The sequence below is a fragment of the Trichoderma camerunense genome (genome assembly GCF_050948025.1).
Source record: "Trichoderma camerunense strain CBS 138272 chromosome Unknown V8C40scaffold_2, whole genome shotgun sequence".
Taxonomy (NCBI): domain Eukaryota; kingdom Fungi; phylum Ascomycota; class Sordariomycetes; order Hypocreales; family Hypocreaceae; genus Trichoderma; species Trichoderma camerunense.
In genome coordinates, this window is record NW_028145368.1 from 1,266,953 (window position 1) to 1,286,886 (window position 19,934).

Here is a 19,934-nt window from a genome sequence, read left to right on the forward strand (position 1 = left end):
GAATAACGTGACCTCTTAAGGGGCCATTTCCATAACGTGATGCTGCCATCGCCTGTCTATCTGCTTGTACGCAGGCCGAAAAAGATACGGCAGCACCGGAATCAGCACTGGTTGATTCACTAAGCATCTCACCTCAATGGAATCGGCGTAGATTTAATGACCGACTCTCGAGCGTCCAACACACCGGCAGCCTCGGACCCTTGCCGATGCCGTCAGCTTTCTGCTCTGCCCCAGCTCGGTCCACGCGACACCGAAATCAATGTCAAGAATAGTTGACTCAATGCAGCCTAGAGGAGCGTGTTTATGCCATGCATGCAACTCTTCCGTTCTAGCATTCAGCTGCGAGGTGCCGCGTTCCTCTCCGGTCTTGCAGCCATCTTTCTTAGGCCCCAAAAAGCCCTGGCTTAATCACTCACACCCGGGACACACTCATCCTCCCACTTCCCATGGACACATTCAGCATGTCCGATTATCATCAGATGGGAGACTTTTAGTGCTCGTCGGCACATCTATTATCCTTCATGGCATTCATTAGCACTTGTTTCCCCGTATTTTGTGCCAAGACTGAGGTGCTAGTGGCATTCGTTTGCCCTAACTCAGAGTTCGAAGCGTCAGCCACGCTCGAAATGGTGGCATGGAAAGAAGAGCTTGAAGTTTAAAATCGTCCCAGCGTCTGTCATGTCATACAAGCACAACGGAAGATGACCACGATACGAGATACAGTTAATCTTCTGAGATCAAACATCTCCAGATATGAAAGGGCTCTCCAGTTCTATTCAACGTGTTCATCATTGAGACCTGTTTAATAAATCTACAGGCCCTTTGAGCATTCACTTATACTGCATTGATCGCATGTTCAACCCGCATTTTAGTTCCGTTTCGGTCAATAGCTCAGTGCTAGTTTGTCGAGCGGCATCACGATACAAACTCGACTGGAAAGCGTCAAAAGGCCACAGACAATAGTTGCCCTCCTTCTCACTGCCTCCCTGTCGGGTCAAGCCGGCGCAAACATCTACAATGATCAATCGTCGATCCCCACGCTAGAGTTTATATCAGCGCTTCCCCGGCTGTTCATCCCACGCCGCCAGGCTATTTCGGCCGCTTAGCTGAAATCGTCCTCTTCATTGGCTGCCGGCTCAGACGCTTGCTCGCTTTGGGCATCTTCCATAGACCCGAGATATGTCACTACGCGTGTGTCCAGAAGCAGCCTTGCCTTCTGTGATATTACGTGGTTGCATTAGCATTTATCCAAGACTTTTGGTTTAAACTGAGAACTTGGTCTTGTTCGGGAATAGCCATCTGCCGCCATCTGGCTGGACCCCGGACCGTCGGAATCCCATGGACAAGGGAAAGGTGCCTCAAACACACAAAGAAAGAGAAAAAGGACAGGAAAAAAAATATCGTACCTCGTTTTCTAGCGCCTCCGCCACACCTTGCAGGACCTGGGTTTCAAGATCTCTCAAAGTCTCAGCCGCTAGCATGCACTCCGCACGCGGCTGATTTGCTGCTTGTGGTTGCTCCGTTACCCCGTACGAGAGTCCGGAGGAGATTCTGTCCAGCTGCATCGCAACCCGCTCCTCCAGCACGGCTACAGCTCGAAGCTTAAACACTTGGTATAGGTCGTGACTTTGCACAAGCGTCTCAAGCTCATCAGTCCGGTCCGTAATTTCTTCGTCTTGCCAAAATAGTACCAATTGGCGCTCCCCTGACGTGTCTTGCGCTATGCGGAAAGAAAGACCATCTTCCTCATTGAGAACTAGCAAGTATAGAAAAGGGTTGTTCCACTGGACACCTTGCTCCGTCAAAGATAACCGAACCGTGGGGGGTCCATTGTAAACGCGGAGTTTAGCTCCTCCTAGAGGGTCGTCGGGTAGCGGAGCGATGTGTAGTGTTAACTCTTTGACAGAGGAGTCACTGTCGATGAAGCCATAGCTAAACAGCATCTCGGCTGGTGACTTTGCCTGTCCATATGAGATGGTAATCTCTCCACCTGATAATACCCTTGATCCTGAGCTCGGAAGTAGCACCACATCGCCGTCAGAACTTTCATCGTAGTACGCAGAATGGGTCTGTGAGTGGTTCGCCATGTCAAGTCCGGGAACCATGGCATGACCGGCTCGAGGAAGCTCCAGGCATCGTGAGCGGTACCAGGCATCGGCTAGGATCCAATCCTCCACCTTTGCAGTGTCCCAGAAAAGATCCCTCCAAAAGGGTATATTTGATACTTGTTCGCTAATCTTATCAAATTCACGTGAAAGTGCAGATAGCTTGGCACTCAACGCTGCCTGTGTGGTATGATTGTCAGTACGGCATTGCATGACAGCTGCGGCTTCATGCATTGCGAGCCGCATTGGGGTAACAATGTAGGAGAAATCCCCGATAGGTTACCATCCAAGTAGATGGGGGATGTCAATTTACCTCTAGAGATGTGCCTTTGAGTAGTTGTCTCTCCTCATTCGTCCACATGGTGGGAATAGGGATGTACTGAGGCAAGAACTTGATATACTCGGTCCACGGGGTTGAAGCAAATAATCTAGTATTTGAAGAAGCTTCTTTCGACTGGATAATATGAGTCAAAAGATATAGCATGATATCAACCCTGGTGCTCTCTCCAGATATTAGCATCATCGTCGTCTTGTGGACTCTGCCACGGATGAACTCTGATACTTACTTGGTGTCCAGCAACCTCGAATAGCTGCTTGAAATTCTGATCAATCTTGGCATATACTTCTACCGTCTCTGCAGATAAAATAAGATCCCGGGGTATTTGAATGATTGCCTGTGAGCTGGGAGCATCATGGTCCGCATCCGTGATATCATGCTTGGCAACAAGGCCAAGCCCTTTGCCCTCGATGTTCCGTATCTCTGCGTTTGCAAATTCCACACTGTTCACGGCAGCCCAGGCTGGGAAAGCCTCGATGGGTAATTGTGAATGCGCCATGTCGCAATGTGAGATTACTTGAATGTGAGATATCTTGGGAGGTTTGCTTGAGGAAGGAAAGATCAGACGTTGGTGATCTGTCTTGTTTGAGATGAAAGTCAATCATCCGTTATACAAGCTGCCTAGCATCGAAGTACCTTGAAGTGAATGAGCATGGAGGGGCTAGTATCGGCAGACTGAAAGTACTCGTGTTTTAGTGTGTAAATCTCCTATAAATAAGTAACTTTCTTATTAGTACGACATCAGCAGTAGCCGTGCTTACCATTGGGTACATTGAACGACATCATCGCAGCCGGCTCGTCACAAGCGTCCACTTTGCGCCAACTTTTTGCATATTGCCGATCCGTTTTTTTTTTTAAATCTTTTTTTGCGATATCATATCTGCTATCTTTCCGCCCGTCTTCTACGCATTCCGGCTCTTCTCATCATTGATAGATTCATTACTATAAGCTTCTCTACTTTACAGTTCAATAATATCATTGTATTCTATTGTATTCATTCGCATCCTCCGACTCGAGATTTCGCGCGCGCCCCGCCATGCCTCGCGATCCCCTCATCGGGCTGGTTGGCAAGCCCTCTGCCGGCAAGAGCAGCACGCTCAACAGCTTAACAGATGCTTCCTCTAAAGTTGGTCAGTGGGCTCATTCCTTTTTTTCATCTATTAAAACCATAAGCGAAGCAGGGAAACAACAAAGGGGACCATCCGGCGCTCATCTGGTAGATGCTTATACTGAGACTAACATCCATTTGTGCAGGCAACTTCCCGTGAATACTCGCCCACCAACCCCATTCCCACTCGAATAAAAGCTCGCGAAGCTGACTTGGACATCCTCTTTTGTTCCTGTGCGACAGATTTACCACCATTGATCCTCAGCGAGCGATAGGATACCTTCAGATCGACTGCGCCTGCGCGCGCTTCAACGTCTCAGACAGATGCAAGCCCAACTACGGATCTTGCGTCGACGGCCGACGATCTGTACCGATCGAGCTTCTAGATGTCGCGGGACTAGTGCCAGGTGCGCATCAAGGTCGTGGCCTGGGAAACAAGTTCTTGGACGATTTACGACATGCCGATGCGCTTATTCACGTCGTTGATGCGTCCGGAACTGTCGATGCGGAGGGCAAGGAGACGAGAGGCTACGATCCTTCGGTTGATATCGCTTGGCTGCGCAGCGAGGTTGTTGCATGGATCCTGGGCAATCTGATGCAGAAATGGGGAGGCATCAAGCGGCGGCATATTGCGGTCAAGGCGACGGCTGTCGAGACATTACAGAACCAGTTTTCCGGTTACGGATCCACAACCGTAACGGTACAGCGGACAATAGATCGATCAGGCGTGAAGGAGCCTCTGGAGGAGTGGTCCGACGAAACGATTGAACACATTGTCAACTGCTTCATCGACGAAAAGTTCCCGACGGTTATAGCGCTAAACAAGATCGATCACCCCGATGCAGATAAGAACATTGCCAAGATTGCCAAGATGCAGGACCCTAATGCGGTTGTACTCTGTTCGGCAATTTCAGAAATCTTCTTGAGGAAAATGGCGAAGCAAGGGTACATCAAATACGTGGAGGGAAGCGAATTTATCGACACGAGAGAGGATCTCATCGAGCAAGGCGACCCTACAGGCGGCGGCCTCAAAGAACTCGACGAGAAGAACCGAAATCGAATAGAGAATCTAAAGGATATGGTGCTCTACCGCTTTGGGTCGACTGGAGTCGTACAGGTGCTGTCCAAGGCAGCTGAGCTGCTCGGCTTGGTACCCGTTTTCCCCGTCCGAAACACGACGACATTTAGCTCTGGAGCGTCCGAATCCAAATTTGTCTTTAGAGATTGCGTGCTGGTGAAGAAGGGGCTGACAGTGGGTGACGTCGCTCGGAAAGTGATGGGCGATGCGCCGATTGCGTTTGTGGAAGGGGTTGGAAACATGAGGGTATCTGAAGATGATGTCGTTGCCGTGGGGAAGAATGATGTAAGTTGAACACCATGTATCGGCCGCTCTGGGAGAAATATATACTGACAAATGCACTCTAGGTATTATCGTTCAAGGTTGGACGGACATGATGGATTTAACGAAGCTTTATGTATAAGTATTGCATCGCCTTCTAGCATGCGTCGTAAATAGAAGAAACTTATGATATCCATCCTCTGCTCATGGCCAACTTGCTGTAATTAGAATACTCAACATCACTATCTGAGTAGATTTTTCGAGAACATTGATGGCAGATTGTCAGTTGATGTCTCAAGGATCTTCAAATACTATGCCTCCTTTGTATACAGGGCTGAGACGCTGCAGGACACTATTGGAAATTCATGGAAGCCACTAATAGCGGCTGGAGCTGTCACGAGGTGACGACAACTACAAGTTCGCTTCATCACTGCCAGTCGCAGAAGCACAAAATGTACTCATACTTCTTACAACGCACTCCTGATGGCGAGTTCTAGGGAGAAATTCTGTCGGCCACAATCCACAGATGATCTTTGTCGCCGGCTGAGCCTTGCAGCACAGCCATCGAAACAAGATGCGGCTGAGAGGCAGCCGACTGCCCGCTCTGCCAGAGAATTGCAGGCGTTGCACGCCCTACAGCAGTCCATGATCAACGAGTTTATCCAGAGCCCGAGCGAAACGCATGCCATTGAAATTACTTCGCTGGCGCCTTTCTTCGATGAAGACGACTATGTACGTGTATTCGACAAATTCCACAATGTTATCGCGAGTGCTGCGGTGGACGGCAAGATCGTGGACGTTGAGCTTCTACGCGCATTCGAGGCGTTTCTTCACTGTCGCCAGGCTGGGTTGGCTGGAAAAAGATTGAATCTCGGGAGCGCCATGTTTTCAATCCATAAAGCACTGGATAGTGCAGTCGATGCAGCTCATGGCCAAACCAAGTACAACTCAATTCGCGCTCTGTCGGCGGTTTTGGATGCCATGAATGAAGTCAAGGTAGAAGGCATCGTTGATCTCAAAGTCCAGAACTTGCTGAAGCGGCTGGAGAAGCTCCGAGGTCATAAAGAGCTTCGTCTCGCCGAGGTCGCGAGTTACTCTTATCAGGCTCTATTGGCCATTCCAACTGATGTGAGTCCTTGGAAGAAGATTGGAGCCAGCACTTTCAAGACCATCTTGGGCGGCGCAAAAGTCGCTGGCTCTGTCTGGTCTCTTGATCCATCAAAGCTTGTGGAGGGTCTGGTCGACTTGACGGAGGCGCCTGAATTGATAAGCTCCATCATCGAGGTCATCAAATCATGCAGCGAATTGTTTCAGAGCGCCTCCAACACGGGTAAAGCATTCAAAACGCTGAAGAAACCCAAGGATTGGTATATCGCTTTGCGAGCCACTGATGGCTTGGTCTGGGCAAATGCCCCAAAGCATCTGGAAGTTTTACTTCAGCATCCAGACCTGCCTTGTCGCGAAGACAAGGATTTCCTCTGCGGTCTTTGCGCACAACTTGAACTGGCAGACGATTTAAAACATGATCAAGTCGTCGATGTTCTCAAGACGTTTCTTACCACCCAAGCAAGTCAGACCAAATTCTGTCGTGTACTTGAATGGGCTCGGTTGGTCACCAGGTCGCCGCAACTTGACTCCCCGAACCTGTCAAGATCCGGGCGTCGCAAAACATACTTGAGCAACGTTGAATGCCCAAAACCCAAGGCCCATCAAACCCGAAAGCAATTACTGGTTAATGCCTGGCAAAGCTGTCACAAGGTCCGAGAGTTTTACGCAGATCAAGTATTACGGGATAGGTATACGGACCCGGATCTAGACCTGCTCAAGATTGAACGCCTTGATAGTAGCAAACTATCTATGGACGAATGCTATATAAATCTGGCTTTTGTTAGAAATTCCGTGGAATCAAAACAAAACAGTGATTCCGGCACTCATCTACCCTCTCCTTTTTCTATTCTCCGTCGTTTGGATGTCTGGGAACCACCAGAGACCGACCGTGTCAGCTTGGAAACCCTTTTTGACGAGAAGAAAGACACATTAAACAACATTCTCCGAGGCCCACCCAGGCGAATTCTTATCCGTGGCCAAGCCGGTGTGGGCAAGACCACTCTCTGCAAAAAGATGGTCTACGATTTCATCCACAAGGACATGTGGGCTGGGATCATCGATCGAGTCATCTGGATTCCATTACGCCAGATCAAGAGTAACCTGGAATCGGGACAATCTATTGCAGATATCCTGAACCGGTCCCTTCCTGATGTTGAAAGGGCTGGTAGAGGTACTCTCGGCGAGGCGCTAGAAAGATCGTTTACGGACGACCCCAGCAGGACGCTATTTATTCTTGACGGCTTCGATGAAGTTCATCGGGAACTGCACTCTTCTGGTAATGAACTTCTTCTCAAACTTCTCAATCAGCCTAGGGTCATTATAACCACACGCCCTCGAGGTGTCAACCGTGAAGTTTTCCAGAAAATTGACCTAGAGGTCGAAACGATTGGTTTCTATCCTAACCAAGTGAAGGAATATATCAAAAAGTACGGCAGCGGGAAAGCAGAGGAAATTTATGAGTTTATCGAAGGCCATCCTGTAGTAGCTGGGTTAGCTCGCATTCCGATCCAGCTTGACGCTATCTGCTACAGCTTGATAGCTGGAATGTTGGACGGTGACAGTCCTCCGGAGACCATGACTGAACTATACCACGCCATAGAGACGTCTCTTTGGAACAAGGATGTGGAATTGTTGGAGAAACATCGCGAAGGCAGCACTGAACCGCTGTTGAAACACGAAGCACAGGCTTCTTACTCGGACGATATCAGAAAACTTTGCCAAGCCGAAATCAATGCTCTTCAGTCACTCTCATTCACCGGGCTCTGTAACAACATGGTTGAATTTGATCCGGCCTTTCTCAAGAAATTCCACAGTCAGCAGAGCATTATTGCGGGCAACCTCCCCATAACTAAAATGCAGCCATGGTTCACCGACTTGGATAGGGTCTCGTTCCTTCGCACCTCTGATGGACCGTTAACGCCGACTACTCGAAGCTATCACTTCCTGCATTTGACGTTCCAGGAGTTGTTTGCCGCACAGTTCTTTGTACAACACTGGATATCGAGGAAAGATCTAATCGTTTTTGATTACTCTACCAAGAAATCAACACCAACCAAACCAGAGACTTTCCTGCGAATGGAGAAGTATAATTCCAGCTACGATGTCTTCTGGCGCTTTGTTGCCGGCACCATCCAGCTTCAGTGCGATGAAGAGGCATTGAATCGCTTTTTCCAGACAATGGAAGAAGAGCCAAAGGACCTGCTTGGACCTGCCCATTTGCGGTTGACTATGCATTTCCTGGCAGAGATTAATAGCAGTGCATTTGAACCACCTTCATTTGTGGAAATTCGCGAGTCCTTGGAATTAAAGATGATGGACTGGCTCATCTTGGAGTCTCAGATCTCCCGGCAAACGGTGCGCCAGCTTGTGGGAGAGACAGAATTCCCTGAAAGGCTTCTGAAAGAGGCAGCCGATATCATAGACTTTTACAGGAAAAGTTTGCGTGAAGGTTTTGCCCAAGGGCTCATCGCGCGACCGAGAATTTCTCCCAGCTTGGTAGACCTTGTACTTGAGTGGTCTCGGGATTTTGCAGACGGGGACGCTGATGCGGACGAGTATGATGAAGATACCCTCAACTTGAGCTTTGCAACGATGAGCCTCCTTTGGCACACGCCACGGTCAACTTCGGCTGCAATGTCGCTTCTCTCTAAGTTGTTAGACCACTCGGACAGGCGTATTTACCAACACGCTGCGGTCACTATATGGAAGCTTGCCGAGACCAGGGCAGAGACAGACTACAACCCTTTGATCGTGAGAGGTTTACTAGAGTGTCTACATGTCCGGAATAATGAGACCAGAGTCAGTGTTTTGTCAAAACTAGAGACTATGTTGGACTTGCCATTAGACGCCTATGAGTCTTTGAAGAGCTTGGCGCACGATCAGTCTCTCTATCCGAAAATAGATGGAGGCTTTGCTATGAGATCAGTATATGCCGAGCCTGAAAAGGTAAAGCAAGCACTGATAAACTTAACAAAGACTACAAACCCCTTGGACACTAGCACGGTTGCTCTTGATAACTCCAAGGCGGAGGAGACACAAGCGCCTCAGAACAACAGAGAAGAAATGATAAGACAAGCTCTTCAGCGTTGGAAAGACGGGCAATACGATGCCAACTCCGCAAAGAAGTTGGAGAGCATCGAAAATGTTATTTTGGAGCACCTCAGTTGTCCAAAATATCCAGATGACCAGCTTAGCACCCTTGCTCTAGATACTTTGGTAGTCGACATTTTGTTCGAGGTTCTCAGCAAAAACGGCTTCGACGGGACTCATTTGGAAGAGCTTTCTAAGCTTCTAGCGGGCCCAGGCATTCGCTACTATATCTTGAACATTCTTGCCGCCTATTTTAGCAGCCAAGAAGACATACTGATGGAAATAGCGTCCAAGGGTCAAAAGCACTATGATGGGCCAGTGCCAGATGTCATATTCAATAGCGTAGCCGTCATGGTCGGAGGCACAAAGCCGCTTCACAGAGCAGTAGCTGGAATCATCATGAACCTGCATCCCCGTCTGCCGAAATGCGTTTCGCAAATATTGATGGACAACCTAGAAGTTTGGGAGGGAAGCGTTCGAGACCGCGCTCTGCTATACCTGGCCACTCACTGGGATCACACAAGAGTATTTGAAATGGCAATGGCCAAGTTTGGGGTCACTATCCAAGAAGGCCAATATGGGGACTTCCCTCCACAATTCTGTGCGCTTATCCGAGATATTGCGCGTCAGGCAATAGCTTCTCCAAATTCAGCCCCAAGATATTTGAAGGTTTGGTTTATGGAGGTTGAGTTGAAGTATCCTGGATCAGGTATAGTGCAGCTCATTCTTCGTCTCGATGAGAAGTCTCTATGTACCGTCTATGAGATGTGGTTGGAAGGAGCCCTAGAGGAGTTTCTGTGTTGGTATGTGGATGACAATCAGCTTTGCGTTAGGACATCTGCGGGTGTTATTGATAGGGTTTCCGAGAGTAGTGAGGTAATATCAGAATTTCTGGAGAAGCTGGAGAAAATAAAGGCAGAGATGGGAGTTCCGAATTAATACGAGATGTTTGGATATCTTATGAGCATATTTGGATGGGATCTGAAGAGAATATATGTGAATACATTGCGATTATCATTTAGTCAATGAGCTGCTGTATAAATCTAGCTAAGCATGAGTTAAAAGGGAGTACTACCCTGGCATTCTGTCTCTTCTCTTGACCGTTGTTGACGTCCACAAATATCATGTTGGTGGGAGGCTGAGCTGATAGCGGGTGGCTTCTGTTGCATTCTTCGATGACCCATTGATGAACCGTGGCCGATTATGCGTCTCTTCCATTTATGGTCTTCATATCTGCCACGTAAAGTGCTCTTCGAGCAGTAGCAGATGCCGGGTGTTCCAGAGATGAGGTCGGTATTATACAAGTATAGTTGCCTCGATGGTAGAACAAGTGTCTGATCGGTGACCCATATAGGTGATATTCATTGTAATAAATTTCTGTTGAGACACAAATTGGCTCGTCATCATCATAATAGAACTCGGTTGATGTGTGAATCATATGCCACACTCGAATAGGGATACTTGGAGCCACTTCCGCAGCGGACCTTGAGAGTTTTGGTAAACGCGTTGCTGAACCAACGTCATGTACGTAAATTAATGGTCGGCGGAGTTAGAATTGTTTGCCGAAAGTATTTTCTAAACTTATTCCGGAATATTGTTTTGGGTCTGATTCCACTGGCTGTCGGTGGGGGGAATTGATTCCTCGCTGTGCGTGCTGGCCAAGTCGCAAGATTTGTTGGACGAAGTGACAGAGAACAGTATCATCATTAGTCAAGGCACTCTCGTCGAGGTTTTGCAGCAGTTTCTGCACTTGGTCGTCGTTGAGATTCGTCAACTTATGCAGCTTCCAAAGCTTCTCCAATTGGGTCTTGTCGAGACTCGACATCATTTCACGCGTCGTATTCTCGAGCTTCGTAGAGGATTTCGTAGTGGTCCTTTATAGCTCTCTATAGCTCTTTATACTGGGGGGTATTCGTATGAACAGTCGCTCTCCTTTTGCCTTCGTGTTCGATGGCTCTGTATATGTACTTCGGTGTGAATACTGGTGCTTTTCTCTGTGTTAGTCGCTGGGCGGTTACCAGTTATCTGGGTTTCTACTCACTGGCTTGAGAGCTGCACGGGTATGTAGTCTGTATTTGAAGTTCTGTATCCTCCACGAGCGTGTTCTCCGGTCTTGTACGGATAAGGGAGCCATTGCTGCACATGAGCAAGTTAGCAATGGGACGTACACAGCGATTTCTGAGCTCTCTCTTGGCTAAATGGGAGTTCTACAACCAACTCACCTGTCATTGGGACGTTGTCTAACCGAGAGATTCGATCCCGCAAAGGGGAAGGGGTTCAACAGTAAGCCAGAGAGACGGATTTGCAATAAGAACGCGAGGTCATATAGCAGCAGCGTAATGTCGGTGTATGAGTGTGAAAGGCCTGGTCTTCCTCTCTGCAGTCCATATTGCTGAAGAAAGACATTTCAAGCCTCACGATATCATGACACGTTGTCTGCAAATGTTGTGTCGTAGTGAGTAAATTGAAGAGGCAAAGAGCTCTCCATACTCGGGGTGGCAGCGAGAGTTTATATAGCCAAGTAAACTGGTGAGCAGTCAACTGATATAAGAGATCAAGCAACTACCCGTAGAGCTGGCGGAGTGAATGCCACCTCATCCATGTGATGACGCAAAACGTTGAGAGCATATTATGCGCCTATCCAGCTCTGACCATATAGATATCTTCAGTGAATTGACAAATGCTCACCGGTATTCTCAGCTACCCGGTATATAACATTCAATGTGTTGTGTAATGGAAGAAGATAGAAACACACAAGCTCTAGGCGTGGAGTGATTGGGTGGGAACTGATGGAAGCATACAGATGAGTCTTCCACCATTTCTAATTCCAAGCTCAAAAAGGGGGGGCGAAAGAGATTTATCGTAATAATACATAACGATGATGGTGGTAACTCCTTAAAAGTGTAAATATTTATCCCACTAACCATTGCCCTGGCTATCCTCATAAAGTATGCATATTCAGTCATCATACCGATCGCTGTTGATGTTGCGTGTATCCAATTTGCCCTGCCATCACTACCATAAGTTTCCGTACTCCATCCTAAGAAAATCACACCCATAAATGACTGCAAGGACTTCTCTTCTGTGTCTAACTGTCTTTGAAGTTCCTAGGCCACTTTGGCTTCTGAGCCTCCCAGGTCAGGCTGACGCCTTCTTGTCTCGCCAGCCGCCGAATTCTATCAAAAGATTCGCCAGATATATCCGCAACTTCTATGCGTTTCAGTTTCACGAACTTTATAACATCTTGGGCCGTGAGCAGGTACTCTGCGGGCCCAGAATTGGCTGACCCCAGCTTCACCTCTTCCAGAAGCGGAAACGTCTGTAGAAATTGGACCAGCGGGTGATCTAACCCTTTCGTATAAGTCTTGAAGCTGAAGTCATAGATGCCGAGGCATCGAATGCTCTCAGCCCCTTCCAGCCATTTATACTTCAGGATGTGTTCCCAACTCGTTTGCCCGGTTACCTCGCTGTATCTGGGGAGAGGGAAACAAATATCAAACGAAGATAGTTTTCCTGAACTTATAGACGATCCAAACAGCCTCTCTGCTTGGTTTGGAGCCAAGACCAGCTTGGAGAAGCGCAAAAACTCTAGATTTTCGTATTCGTATGAAGGGTCTTGGTACATGCGACTGAATATATCGTTGGCCGTCTGTTCAGTGTTGGTGTACTGCCAGTTATAGTGTATATCCAGAGCCTTGAGTTGCTTTCCGCCATTCAAAGCTGTTACGCATCTATGCGCTTCCAGGGCAGATGATCGGCCCTGCTGAAGCCAAAGGTTGTTGTGACCCCTTTCCAACACTAACACTTTCAGATCCACAATGGTGACAGATTTGAGATTGGGAACACAGCTGCTGTCGAATTCCTCACCGTTTGGAAGCCTGCAATCCAAAAGGAGGCTATCCAAATAGAGCTGTTCAAGCTGGGGAGTACTTTTCAACAGAGCACACTGAGATAAGTTAGTTTAGGATTCCAAGACTGTTGTTGATTTGAACTTCTTACAACAGACAATGTCCACGGTTGTTCTCTACCCTTGGACAACTTGAGGTTTCTCAAATTAGGCATCAGAGGCACCTCCATGTCGCCGAACCATTGTCTAGGAAGTCCCGATAGAATGAGAGTCTCTATATTACGAACAATAGACAATAGAAAGGTCCGATAGGGGTCCGCGCCTGCAGAACCAGGCCTGTAGAAACGATGGAATCCTTCAAGATTCAAATATTTGAGATAGGTTGGAGGTCGCATGAGATCTAGGGCTTCACACGGGTTAATTACCTCCAAGCGTTCCAGTCTGATTCCGGCAGTCAAGAAGGCGTTGAATTTCCTCCGATCCAGGTATAGTTTGCGAGCATCGCTTATTACAAGCTCCCTAATATTGTTCGATGAGTAGGAGAGCAATTTCTTTAGGGAGTCGAATGAAATGGGCTTTTTGGGTACTGAAGCACCAGTGAATAGGAGCGATCTCCAAAGTTGTGCACTTGCTGGCGCTGTCAATGCGTTCTTCCAAGATTTGGAGACACGCAGACATTGGCTAGACGATACAATATCTTTGGGTTAGCATTTGACCAAAACAGATCAAGTTATTGTGCGACGTACCACAGCGTTGATAGTTCCAAGCGGCCAAATATATCCAGTATAAGTTCCGGTGGTAGATGAGCCTTTGACATCCAACTAAGACTCAGAAAGTCACCCAAGGGGTCAATCCTGGCAAATTTCGGTTTGAGGGGATTTCGAGCTTTGTCAAGACGCTTTATCCTTGTCAGCATACTATTTTTGAGCCAAAATCTTAAGATAAACAAACGTACTCGGAGATCATCGACTTCAAAGTCGCCTCTTCCAAGAAATATCAGAATGCCATCCGTCAATACTTTGAGTGAGTCTACTGGGTTTTCTTCCATCCTCAAAATCTTGCTTGCTCGAAGATAGCCCTGAATAAGATAAGCAATTAGAGGTTGCGATGGGTGATGAGGTTGTTCAAGGGATGCATACTTCGGGCGAGCATGGCGCAACGTCCATCATCCTCCGCGCATCAGCTAGCGCTCGACGAAGATCTGGGATCTTTTCAAATGTTCCAGCTCGGTAGTTGAGAGCTTGGATATGAAGAGGATTGCCGCATTCGAGTGTTGGCAAACTGGTAGCTTCTTGGTCTGGTTCTGCATTTTGGTCGAGCTCCTGGGTCACTGACTCGCTTCGCTTCCTCTTTTTCTTTTCTATCTCACATGGGCAAAGCTTGATAGCCTGAAGGTAGTTAGCAGGGAGGCTGCATAGGTCAATATTAAAGATGAATGATTGCTAACATCAGTGAAAGAACCAAGGGCCTGCTTGTAACGCTGGGCTACATATTTGGCACGGCCGTCTGAAATAGCTTCTTGCATTGAAACCCCGCCATCAGACGACATGATGATTGAGCATGCACTCTAGCTGATAGATCCCGAAAAGATATGTGTTGAATCAATAGAACATGATACCAGCTTGGGGCAGAAAATAATTAAAACTCAGGCATGCAAAATGGCAGCGCGTCGCTTTTATTCTGAGAATGCAGTGCTTGTAACGTATTTGTAGATGGTGGAGGTTGTAAAGAAGTTGAAATGGACGCGGTTCTGCTAACGCGTATTATGGAAAGGATTTGATCGCTTGTTAGAGGTGCGACCGCCACTATGCAGGTCTACACCGGTCTGCAGGTCTCAGCTACATTACATGTAGTTATTGATGCCTAATAGATAGAATCACCAATCAGAATCACTTTGCAAGATGAAATGAAAAAAAAAAAAGCAAATAAATCTGATGAGAAGCTGATTGGACTTTTACTCGTTTGAGTCGCATAAGCAAACAAGGTCACACTATGGTTGTTAATGGCTACAACTTCATCTCCACTGGATCACCAGGCACGCACCCAATATTAAACATACCCTATATATGCAGGCAAATCACATTTCCTTACGCATTATTACCACAGCCAAAGAGAAAAGCAAATAAATCAGGATTCCTTTCAATAGAAAAACACCGTCTAAAGATTTATTTTATCTATTTTTTACTGTTCAAGGAAGAACAAAGTGTCGCTATTCAAACCGTAGACCCAGTGTTACTATTTAAGACGCACAGCGCCAGCAATAAAGCCCCTAACACCATTGCTAATCCAGCACTCTTCGCCATCAACCAAAGAACTCGCAGACACTGGTTGCTCAATAGCTAGGCCCCTGTTTTTCTATCGTTAGCATATCCAAGATATATAATTTGTTTCAGTTGGAGCTTGGCAGCTCACCTTTCCAAGGTCCATCGTCTCGAGGTGCCGTCTTGACCACCACTTCCAGCCCCAGGGTTGAAGGCCGCAGAAACTGGTGGAGTGACCCATTGTCCATCTCGCCAGAAATATGGCGTTGTCAAGCTTCCTTCCATGATGGATTCGTCGTCTTGATTGGTCAATAAGACCTCCCGCTCATCGGTTAGAGCAATGGCGAGCCTCTGACGGGAAGAATCGTACATTTCCCTCTTTGTCGTCTTGAAATGTGTGTATTCTGACGCTGCCGTTTGAGCATCGTCGAGCACAACTGCCCAACATGGAGTTTTCTTGGGCTCCCCGGGAGTGGATGGAGCACCAGGCGAGGGTAGTCGCAGAGGGAATAGATTCTCAATGCCAACTGGAGCTGTGTTGTTCTTCTCGAAGCTCATAATTCCTTCACGGCTAACAACAACTTTGAAACGAAGCGGAGTCTTTTGGGATGGACCGATGAATTCTTCAGCTGCCTTGGCCAATGTTTCCAAGCCCTCCTGGCCTGAGAGAAGTTGGACAGCCTTGTCCCACTGGAAATGGGTTGCTGCCCGTAGCATACGATCTCGATGATAGTCGAGCATGTAGAATGGTGACTGGTTGGCGGTATTCCATCCAGCGTAATCGATGTCCTTGGAGGCAACCTCTAGTAAAACAGGGTCATACCGAAGAGATGTAAAGAGAGAAAAATTGTCCGTCATGATGACCAATTAACTCTTGCACTGACAAGATGGTGAATGTGGTGGCCTTTGAGCGTGTCGCTGTATGACTGACTGTTCAAGTTTGAAGTCCGAATCTTGCGCCACTATGTGTCCCTGTTGATATCGCAGTCAAGTAATGAGTGAAGGTGTGTATGGTTAGATGAAAGGACAATGAATTGGGTATAAGTCTATATATAATCTCATATGAAAATTGGTTAAAGATCTTCCGAAAATAGGACCATCTCACTAAGTGCATGTATATTAGAAGCAGCTCTCGCGAATCGGAGCTTTGGAGGGGCTCACAGTGCGCATCTCAAAGTGCGCATCCAATTACATGTACCCAAGTTCAAATGGCTATAAAAATTGGACAGCAGCCACTTAGCGGGCAATGCAAGAGCTTTGCAGGATGAAAATAATGACGAATCGGCTTTAGGAATTACCGCGGCTTGCGATGGAAGCCGAACGGCCTTTTCAGGCTGGCAACTCGGGCACATGTACATATTTCACACATGCAGCTCTGCCTGGTCATCATCGTCTTATTAGTGGCAGCTTCACCTGTATGTAAGAACCGGCAGCTACCGGTGTCTTGCAGATTGAAATATTACTACAGCTTTAATTGACGTGGGAATTGGAATGGATCAATTATTACAGTTCGCAGCGTGTAATGGGCCAATGGCCGGATGGGCATATGACACAAATCAACGGGACACTTATCCGCGACCGGCCGCGGTTTTGCCTCTCGCCAGCTGCGATGATATCACCAGACGCTGCCCTAGTACTAACAACCTAGTCATGTCATCGACATCATATCATACCTTATCCAATCAATCACGTAGTAATGTCAAACCTCGGCATGCAGTAGAATAGCTTGGAGGAGATGCAAGATGAATAAATATTCAAACATTGAAATCAAAGTACATGTACCGTGTAGTTTCAAGAAGAAGAGATTGGACGCTGCCTCAGGCACCTCCAGGCGCCCCGGTGGTGCGTATTCCAGCCTTGATTTTTTTTCTCTCTCTCAGCGGCTAGAGGCTGGTGGAGAAAAAAAATAGCAGAGGCAGGTTCAGTGGGCTGGGATCCAAGTGGGTGGTTTTTTGCGCTCAATCGCTTCAGAGGTGGGTTAGTAACCGCCCGTGGAAATTTCGACTAGACGATTGAACCTTCTGTGCCATCATTTCTTTGTTCTTCTGCGCGTGCCCAGCTGCTGCAGCTCTTCCTGCGCCCCGACATCATCGACGGTTATCCCAGCAGCATCAACGTCTGTCGCCCATATCTCTAGACCTGGCAGCGCTCTTGATCTCGCCTCAGCATGTCTCAACCGCTGCCGTCAATGCCTCCGGGCGCTGTTGCCGTCGACGCGAGCTCTTCTTCCACCTGGGACAGGATATCCTCGTGGGTTTCAGAGAACAAGGCCGTCGTCTACACCATTGCCGGCGTGGCCGTTGTCGTCACAGGTGCTGGAGTTGTCTATTATTTGAATTCCGATTCGGTACGTTTTGCGCATTGCCTGCATAACATAGAGGGGTTGTCTGGGGATGCGATGCTCGATTAGGCATGACGACATATGGATCGCACAGCTGTGCTGCCGTCGTCGCCGAATTGGGCCGGGGAAAAACATCCCGGATAGCATGGACAGGGAGATGAAATGAACGTGAAGAAAGTGTATTGTGTTCTGACTCGAGCCTTTCGCAACAGAAGTCCGATGCATCACCAAAGCTCAGCAAGAAAGAGAGGAGGAAGCGCAAAGAAGCCGAGCGCAAGGCCGCCGACACAAAGGCCTCACAGCCCAAAGCCACCGTCGAGACCGAATCCGAGCTACCGGAAGTCGACGAGGCCTCTGTCTTGCAGCTGACCTCCGAGGTTCGAGAGCAGTACGCCGCCCGTCTGAAGCAGGCCGGTAACAAGGCATACGGAGACAAGGCGTACAACAAGGCCATCGAGCTCTATTCCCAGGCCATTCTCTGCAAGCCCGATGCTGTCTTCTACTCTAACCGAGCTGCCTGCTATAGCGCCATGAGCGAGTGGGAAAAGGTCGTCGAGGACACCACGGCTGCCATCACCATGGACCCTGACTACGTCAAGGCTATTAACCGTCGCGCTACTGCCTACGAGCACCTGAAGATGTACTCTGAGGCCCTGCTCGACTTCACTGCCTCTTGCATCATCGACAACTTCAAGAGCGAGGCGACTGCCCAGGCTGTCGAGAGACTGCTCAAGGTCTTCGCCGAGCACAAGGCCAAGGAGGTCATGGCATCCAGACCCGCCAAGCTTCCTAGCCCCATCTTCGTCGGCAACTACCTCCAGAGCTTCCGACAGAAGCCTCGCCCGGCTGCTCTTGACGACTCAGTCGAACTTCCCGTCGACACCGGTCTCGGACAGCTGCAGCTCGGCTTCCAGGGACTGGAGCAGAAGACTGCTGAAGGATACGAGGAGGCCAGGCAAGCGTTCGAGAAGGCCATAGAACTGGGCGATCTCGGCGAGCATGAAGCTCTCGCTTACAACTTGCGGGGTACTATGCGCACCCTGCTCGGAAACCACGCCGAAGCCACCCAGGACTTTGACAGGAGCATCGAGCTCGACCCCACGATGACCCAGAGCTATATCAAGCGAGCTAGCATCAGCTTGGAGTTGGGCGAGCCTGACAAGGCGGACGCCGAGTTCGACAAGGCCCTCGAGCAGGACAATGACGATCCCGATGTCTACTACCACCGCGCTCAGGCTCACTTCATCAAGGGCGACCTTGCTAGCGCGCAGAAGGACTACCAGAAGTCTATCGATCTGGACAAGGACTTCATCTTCTCCCATATCCAGCTGGGCGTCACGCAGTACAAGATGGGCTCCATTGCTTCATCCATGGCCACCTTCCGCCGATGCATCAAGAACTTCCCCAAGGTCCCCGACGTCTACAACTACTACGGCGAGCTGTTGCTCGACCAGGGCAACTTCCCCGAAGCCATTGAGAAGTTTGACACTGCCATGGAGATGGAGAAGCAGTCCAAGCCCATGTCTATGAACGTGCTGCCCCTCATCAACAAGGCTCTGGCTCTCTTCCAGTCAAGCGCAGACTTCAAGGAGGCCGAGAAGTTGTGCCAGAAGGCGCTCATCAGTCAGTATCCCCTGTTTATTTAACCCCCCACTATCTAACAAATACTAACATTATCTGCAGTCGACCCCGAGTGTGACATTGCTGTTGCTACCATGGCACAGCTGTTGCTGCAGCAGAACAAGGTGACAGAGGCGCTCAAGTACTTCGAGCGCGCTGCCGAGCTTGCCCGGACCGAGGGCGAGATTGTCAACGCTCTTTCATACGCCGAGGCCACACGAACCCAGGTCAAGGTGACGGAGAAGTACCCCAAGCTGGCAGAAAGGTTAGCAGGCGGCCCAGGCGGCGCTCCCGGCCTGCGTATGCCTTAGATTGTCATTCAACCATGATGCCGGGCGAATAGGTATACATCCCCAATGTCAAGGAAAAAAACACAACAAAAAAATCGGAGAGAACAAAGATAGGAGGATAGCCCTCGGATACGCACATGCACAGATACAGGCTGTTGCGTGTGACAAGTTATGAACCTAGCGTGCTCATGTAACACCGATGTACATGGCACAACATATTTTATACTGCCAACTGGAACGATGTCAGAGTTGGAGGAAACTGATTGGAGTTTTTCTTTCTTTCTGCTCTCTCGGGCTCGCATTCCGCCTTCCTCTTCTCTCGGTCCTCTGGCGCAAGGCAATCAATCAATGATTAAAACCAAACACTTTACGGGAATTGATTTAGGTCATGGTTCAGGGTGTATAGGTAAGGGAAGAGAGAAAGGGGAATGAATGAAGCACAGGAGAGAAAGAGAGAAATGTGCGAAGGACTGGATAGCCTTAAAAGGG

At 48.5% G+C, this 19,934-nt stretch overlaps 6 protein-coding genes across 6 annotated transcripts; 3 read left to right on the top strand and 3 right to left on the bottom strand.

Moving 5' to 3' along the window:
- Window positions 1–705: 705 nt before the first annotated feature.
- Window positions 706–3,090, bottom strand: V8C40DRAFT_232853 (cytochrome c lysine N-methyltransferase). Its single transcript, XM_083213224.1, has 4 exons — window positions 2,672–3,090; window positions 2,419–2,607; window positions 1,407–2,285; window positions 706–1,216 (listed from the first exon to the last, which is right to left on the bottom strand). Exons 1-4 carry the CDS (start codon window positions 2,939–2,941, stop codon window positions 1,103–1,105), a joined length of 1,452 nt encoding a protein of 483 aa, XP_083077820.1. The 5' UTR covers window positions 2,942–3,090; the 3' UTR covers window positions 706–1,102.
- A 122-nt stretch (window positions 3,091–3,212) lies between these two features.
- V8C40DRAFT_232855 (P-loop containing nucleoside triphosphate hydrolase protein) lies at window positions 3,213–5,347 on the top strand. The gene is made up of 4 exons (XM_083213225.1): window positions 3,213–3,572; window positions 3,697–3,706; window positions 3,794–4,913; window positions 4,976–5,347. The coding sequence occupies exons 1-4, from the start codon at window positions 3,479–3,481 to the stop codon at window positions 5,003–5,005; spliced, it is 1,254 nt and encodes a 417-aa protein (XP_083077821.1). The 5' UTR covers window positions 3,213–3,478; the 3' UTR covers window positions 5,006–5,347.
- An 18-nt stretch (window positions 5,348–5,365) lies between these two features.
- V8C40DRAFT_232858 (NACHT domain-containing protein) lies at window positions 5,366–10,120 on the top strand. Its single transcript, XM_083213226.1, has one exon. It carries the CDS (start codon window positions 5,373–5,375, stop codon window positions 10,023–10,025), a length of 4,653 nt encoding a protein of 1,550 aa, XP_083077822.1. The 5' UTR covers window positions 5,366–5,372; the 3' UTR covers window positions 10,026–10,120.
- Window positions 10,121–11,865: 1,745 nt separating this feature from the next.
- V8C40DRAFT_232861 (uncharacterized protein) lies at window positions 11,866–14,839 on the bottom strand. Its single transcript, XM_083213227.1, has 6 exons — window positions 14,381–14,839; window positions 14,073–14,321; window positions 13,889–14,011; window positions 13,680–13,831; window positions 13,086–13,614; window positions 11,866–13,032 (listed from the first exon to the last, which is right to left on the bottom strand). Exons 1-6 carry the CDS (start codon window positions 14,480–14,482, stop codon window positions 12,175–12,177), a joined length of 2,013 nt encoding a protein of 670 aa, XP_083077823.1. The 5' UTR covers window positions 14,483–14,839; the 3' UTR covers window positions 11,866–12,174.
- A 224-nt stretch (window positions 14,840–15,063) lies between these two features.
- V8C40DRAFT_96057 (aminotransferase class IV-domain-containing protein) lies at window positions 15,064–16,397 on the bottom strand. The gene is made up of 3 exons (XM_083223665.1): window positions 16,356–16,397; window positions 15,346–16,298; window positions 15,064–15,280 (listed from the first exon to the last, which is right to left on the bottom strand). The coding sequence occupies exons 2-3, from the start codon at window positions 16,050–16,052 to the stop codon at window positions 15,169–15,171; spliced, it is 819 nt and encodes a 272-aa protein (XP_083077824.1). The 5' UTR covers window positions 16,053–16,298; window positions 16,356–16,397; the 3' UTR covers window positions 15,064–15,168.
- Window positions 16,398–17,140: 743 nt separating this feature from the next.
- On the top strand, window positions 17,141–19,905 carry V8C40DRAFT_96029 (uncharacterized protein). The gene is made up of 3 exons (XM_083223663.1): window positions 17,141–17,541; window positions 17,748–19,158; window positions 19,219–19,905. The coding sequence occupies exons 1-3, from the start codon at window positions 17,362–17,364 to the stop codon at window positions 19,464–19,466; spliced, it is 1,839 nt and encodes a 612-aa protein (XP_083077825.1). The 5' UTR covers window positions 17,141–17,361; the 3' UTR covers window positions 19,467–19,905.
- The last annotated feature ends 29 nt before the right edge of the window (window positions 19,906–19,934 follow it).

Bases quoted from the DNA above. Each gene is read 5' to 3' on its own strand.
- V8C40DRAFT_232853 (XM_083213224.1), bottom strand. From the start codon at position 2,941: ATGGCGCATTCACAATTACCCATCGAGGCTTTCCCAGCCTGGGCTGCC. The intron at 2,286-2,418 runs GTAAATTGACAT...CATACCACACAG, and splicing joins TCAAAGGCACATCTCTAGAG to GCAGCGTTGAGTGCCAAGCT. The intron at 1,217-1,406 runs GTACGATATTTT...GTAATATCACAG, and splicing joins CGGAGGCGCTAGAAAACGAG to AAGGCAAGGCTGCTTCTGGA.
- V8C40DRAFT_96057 (XM_083223665.1), bottom strand. From the start codon at position 16,052: ATGACGGACAATTTTTCTCTCTTTACATCTCTTCGGTATGACCCTGTT. The intron at 15,281-15,345 runs GTGAGCTGCCAA...ATAGAAAAACAG, and splicing joins AGACGATGGACCTTGGAAAG to GGGCCTAGCTATTGAGCAAC.
- V8C40DRAFT_96029 (XM_083223663.1), top strand. From the start codon at position 17,362: ATGTCTCAACCGCTGCCGTCAATGCCTCCGGGCGCTGTTGCCGTCGAC. The intron at 17,542-17,747 runs GTACGTTTTGCG...CTTTCGCAACAG, and splicing joins ATTATTTGAATTCCGATTCG to AAGTCCGATGCATCACCAAA. The intron at 19,159-19,218 runs GTCAGTATCCCC...CATTATCTGCAG, and splicing joins GTGCCAGAAGGCGCTCATCA to TCGACCCCGAGTGTGACATT.
- V8C40DRAFT_232858 (XM_083213226.1), top strand. From the start codon at position 5,373: ATGGCGAGTTCTAGGGAGAAATTCTGTCGGCCACAATCCACAGATGAT.
- V8C40DRAFT_232861 (XM_083213227.1), bottom strand. From the start codon at position 14,482: ATGTCGTCTGATGGCGGGGTTTCAATGCAAGAAGCTATTTCAGACGGC. The intron at 13,832-13,888 runs GTACGTTTGTTT...ACAAGGATAAAG, and splicing joins TTGAAGTCGATGATCTCCGA to CGTCTTGACAAAGCTCGAAA. The intron at 13,615-13,679 runs GTACGTCGCACA...TGTATCGTCTAG, and splicing joins TTGGAACTATCAACGCTGTG to CCAATGTCTGCGTGTCTCCA.
- V8C40DRAFT_232855 (XM_083213225.1), top strand. From the start codon at position 3,479: ATGCCTCGCGATCCCCTCATCGGGCTGGTTGGCAAGCCCTCTGCCGGC. The intron at 4,914-4,975 runs GTAAGTTGAACA...AATGCACTCTAG, and splicing joins TTGCCGTGGGGAAGAATGAT to GTATTATCGTTCAAGGTTGG.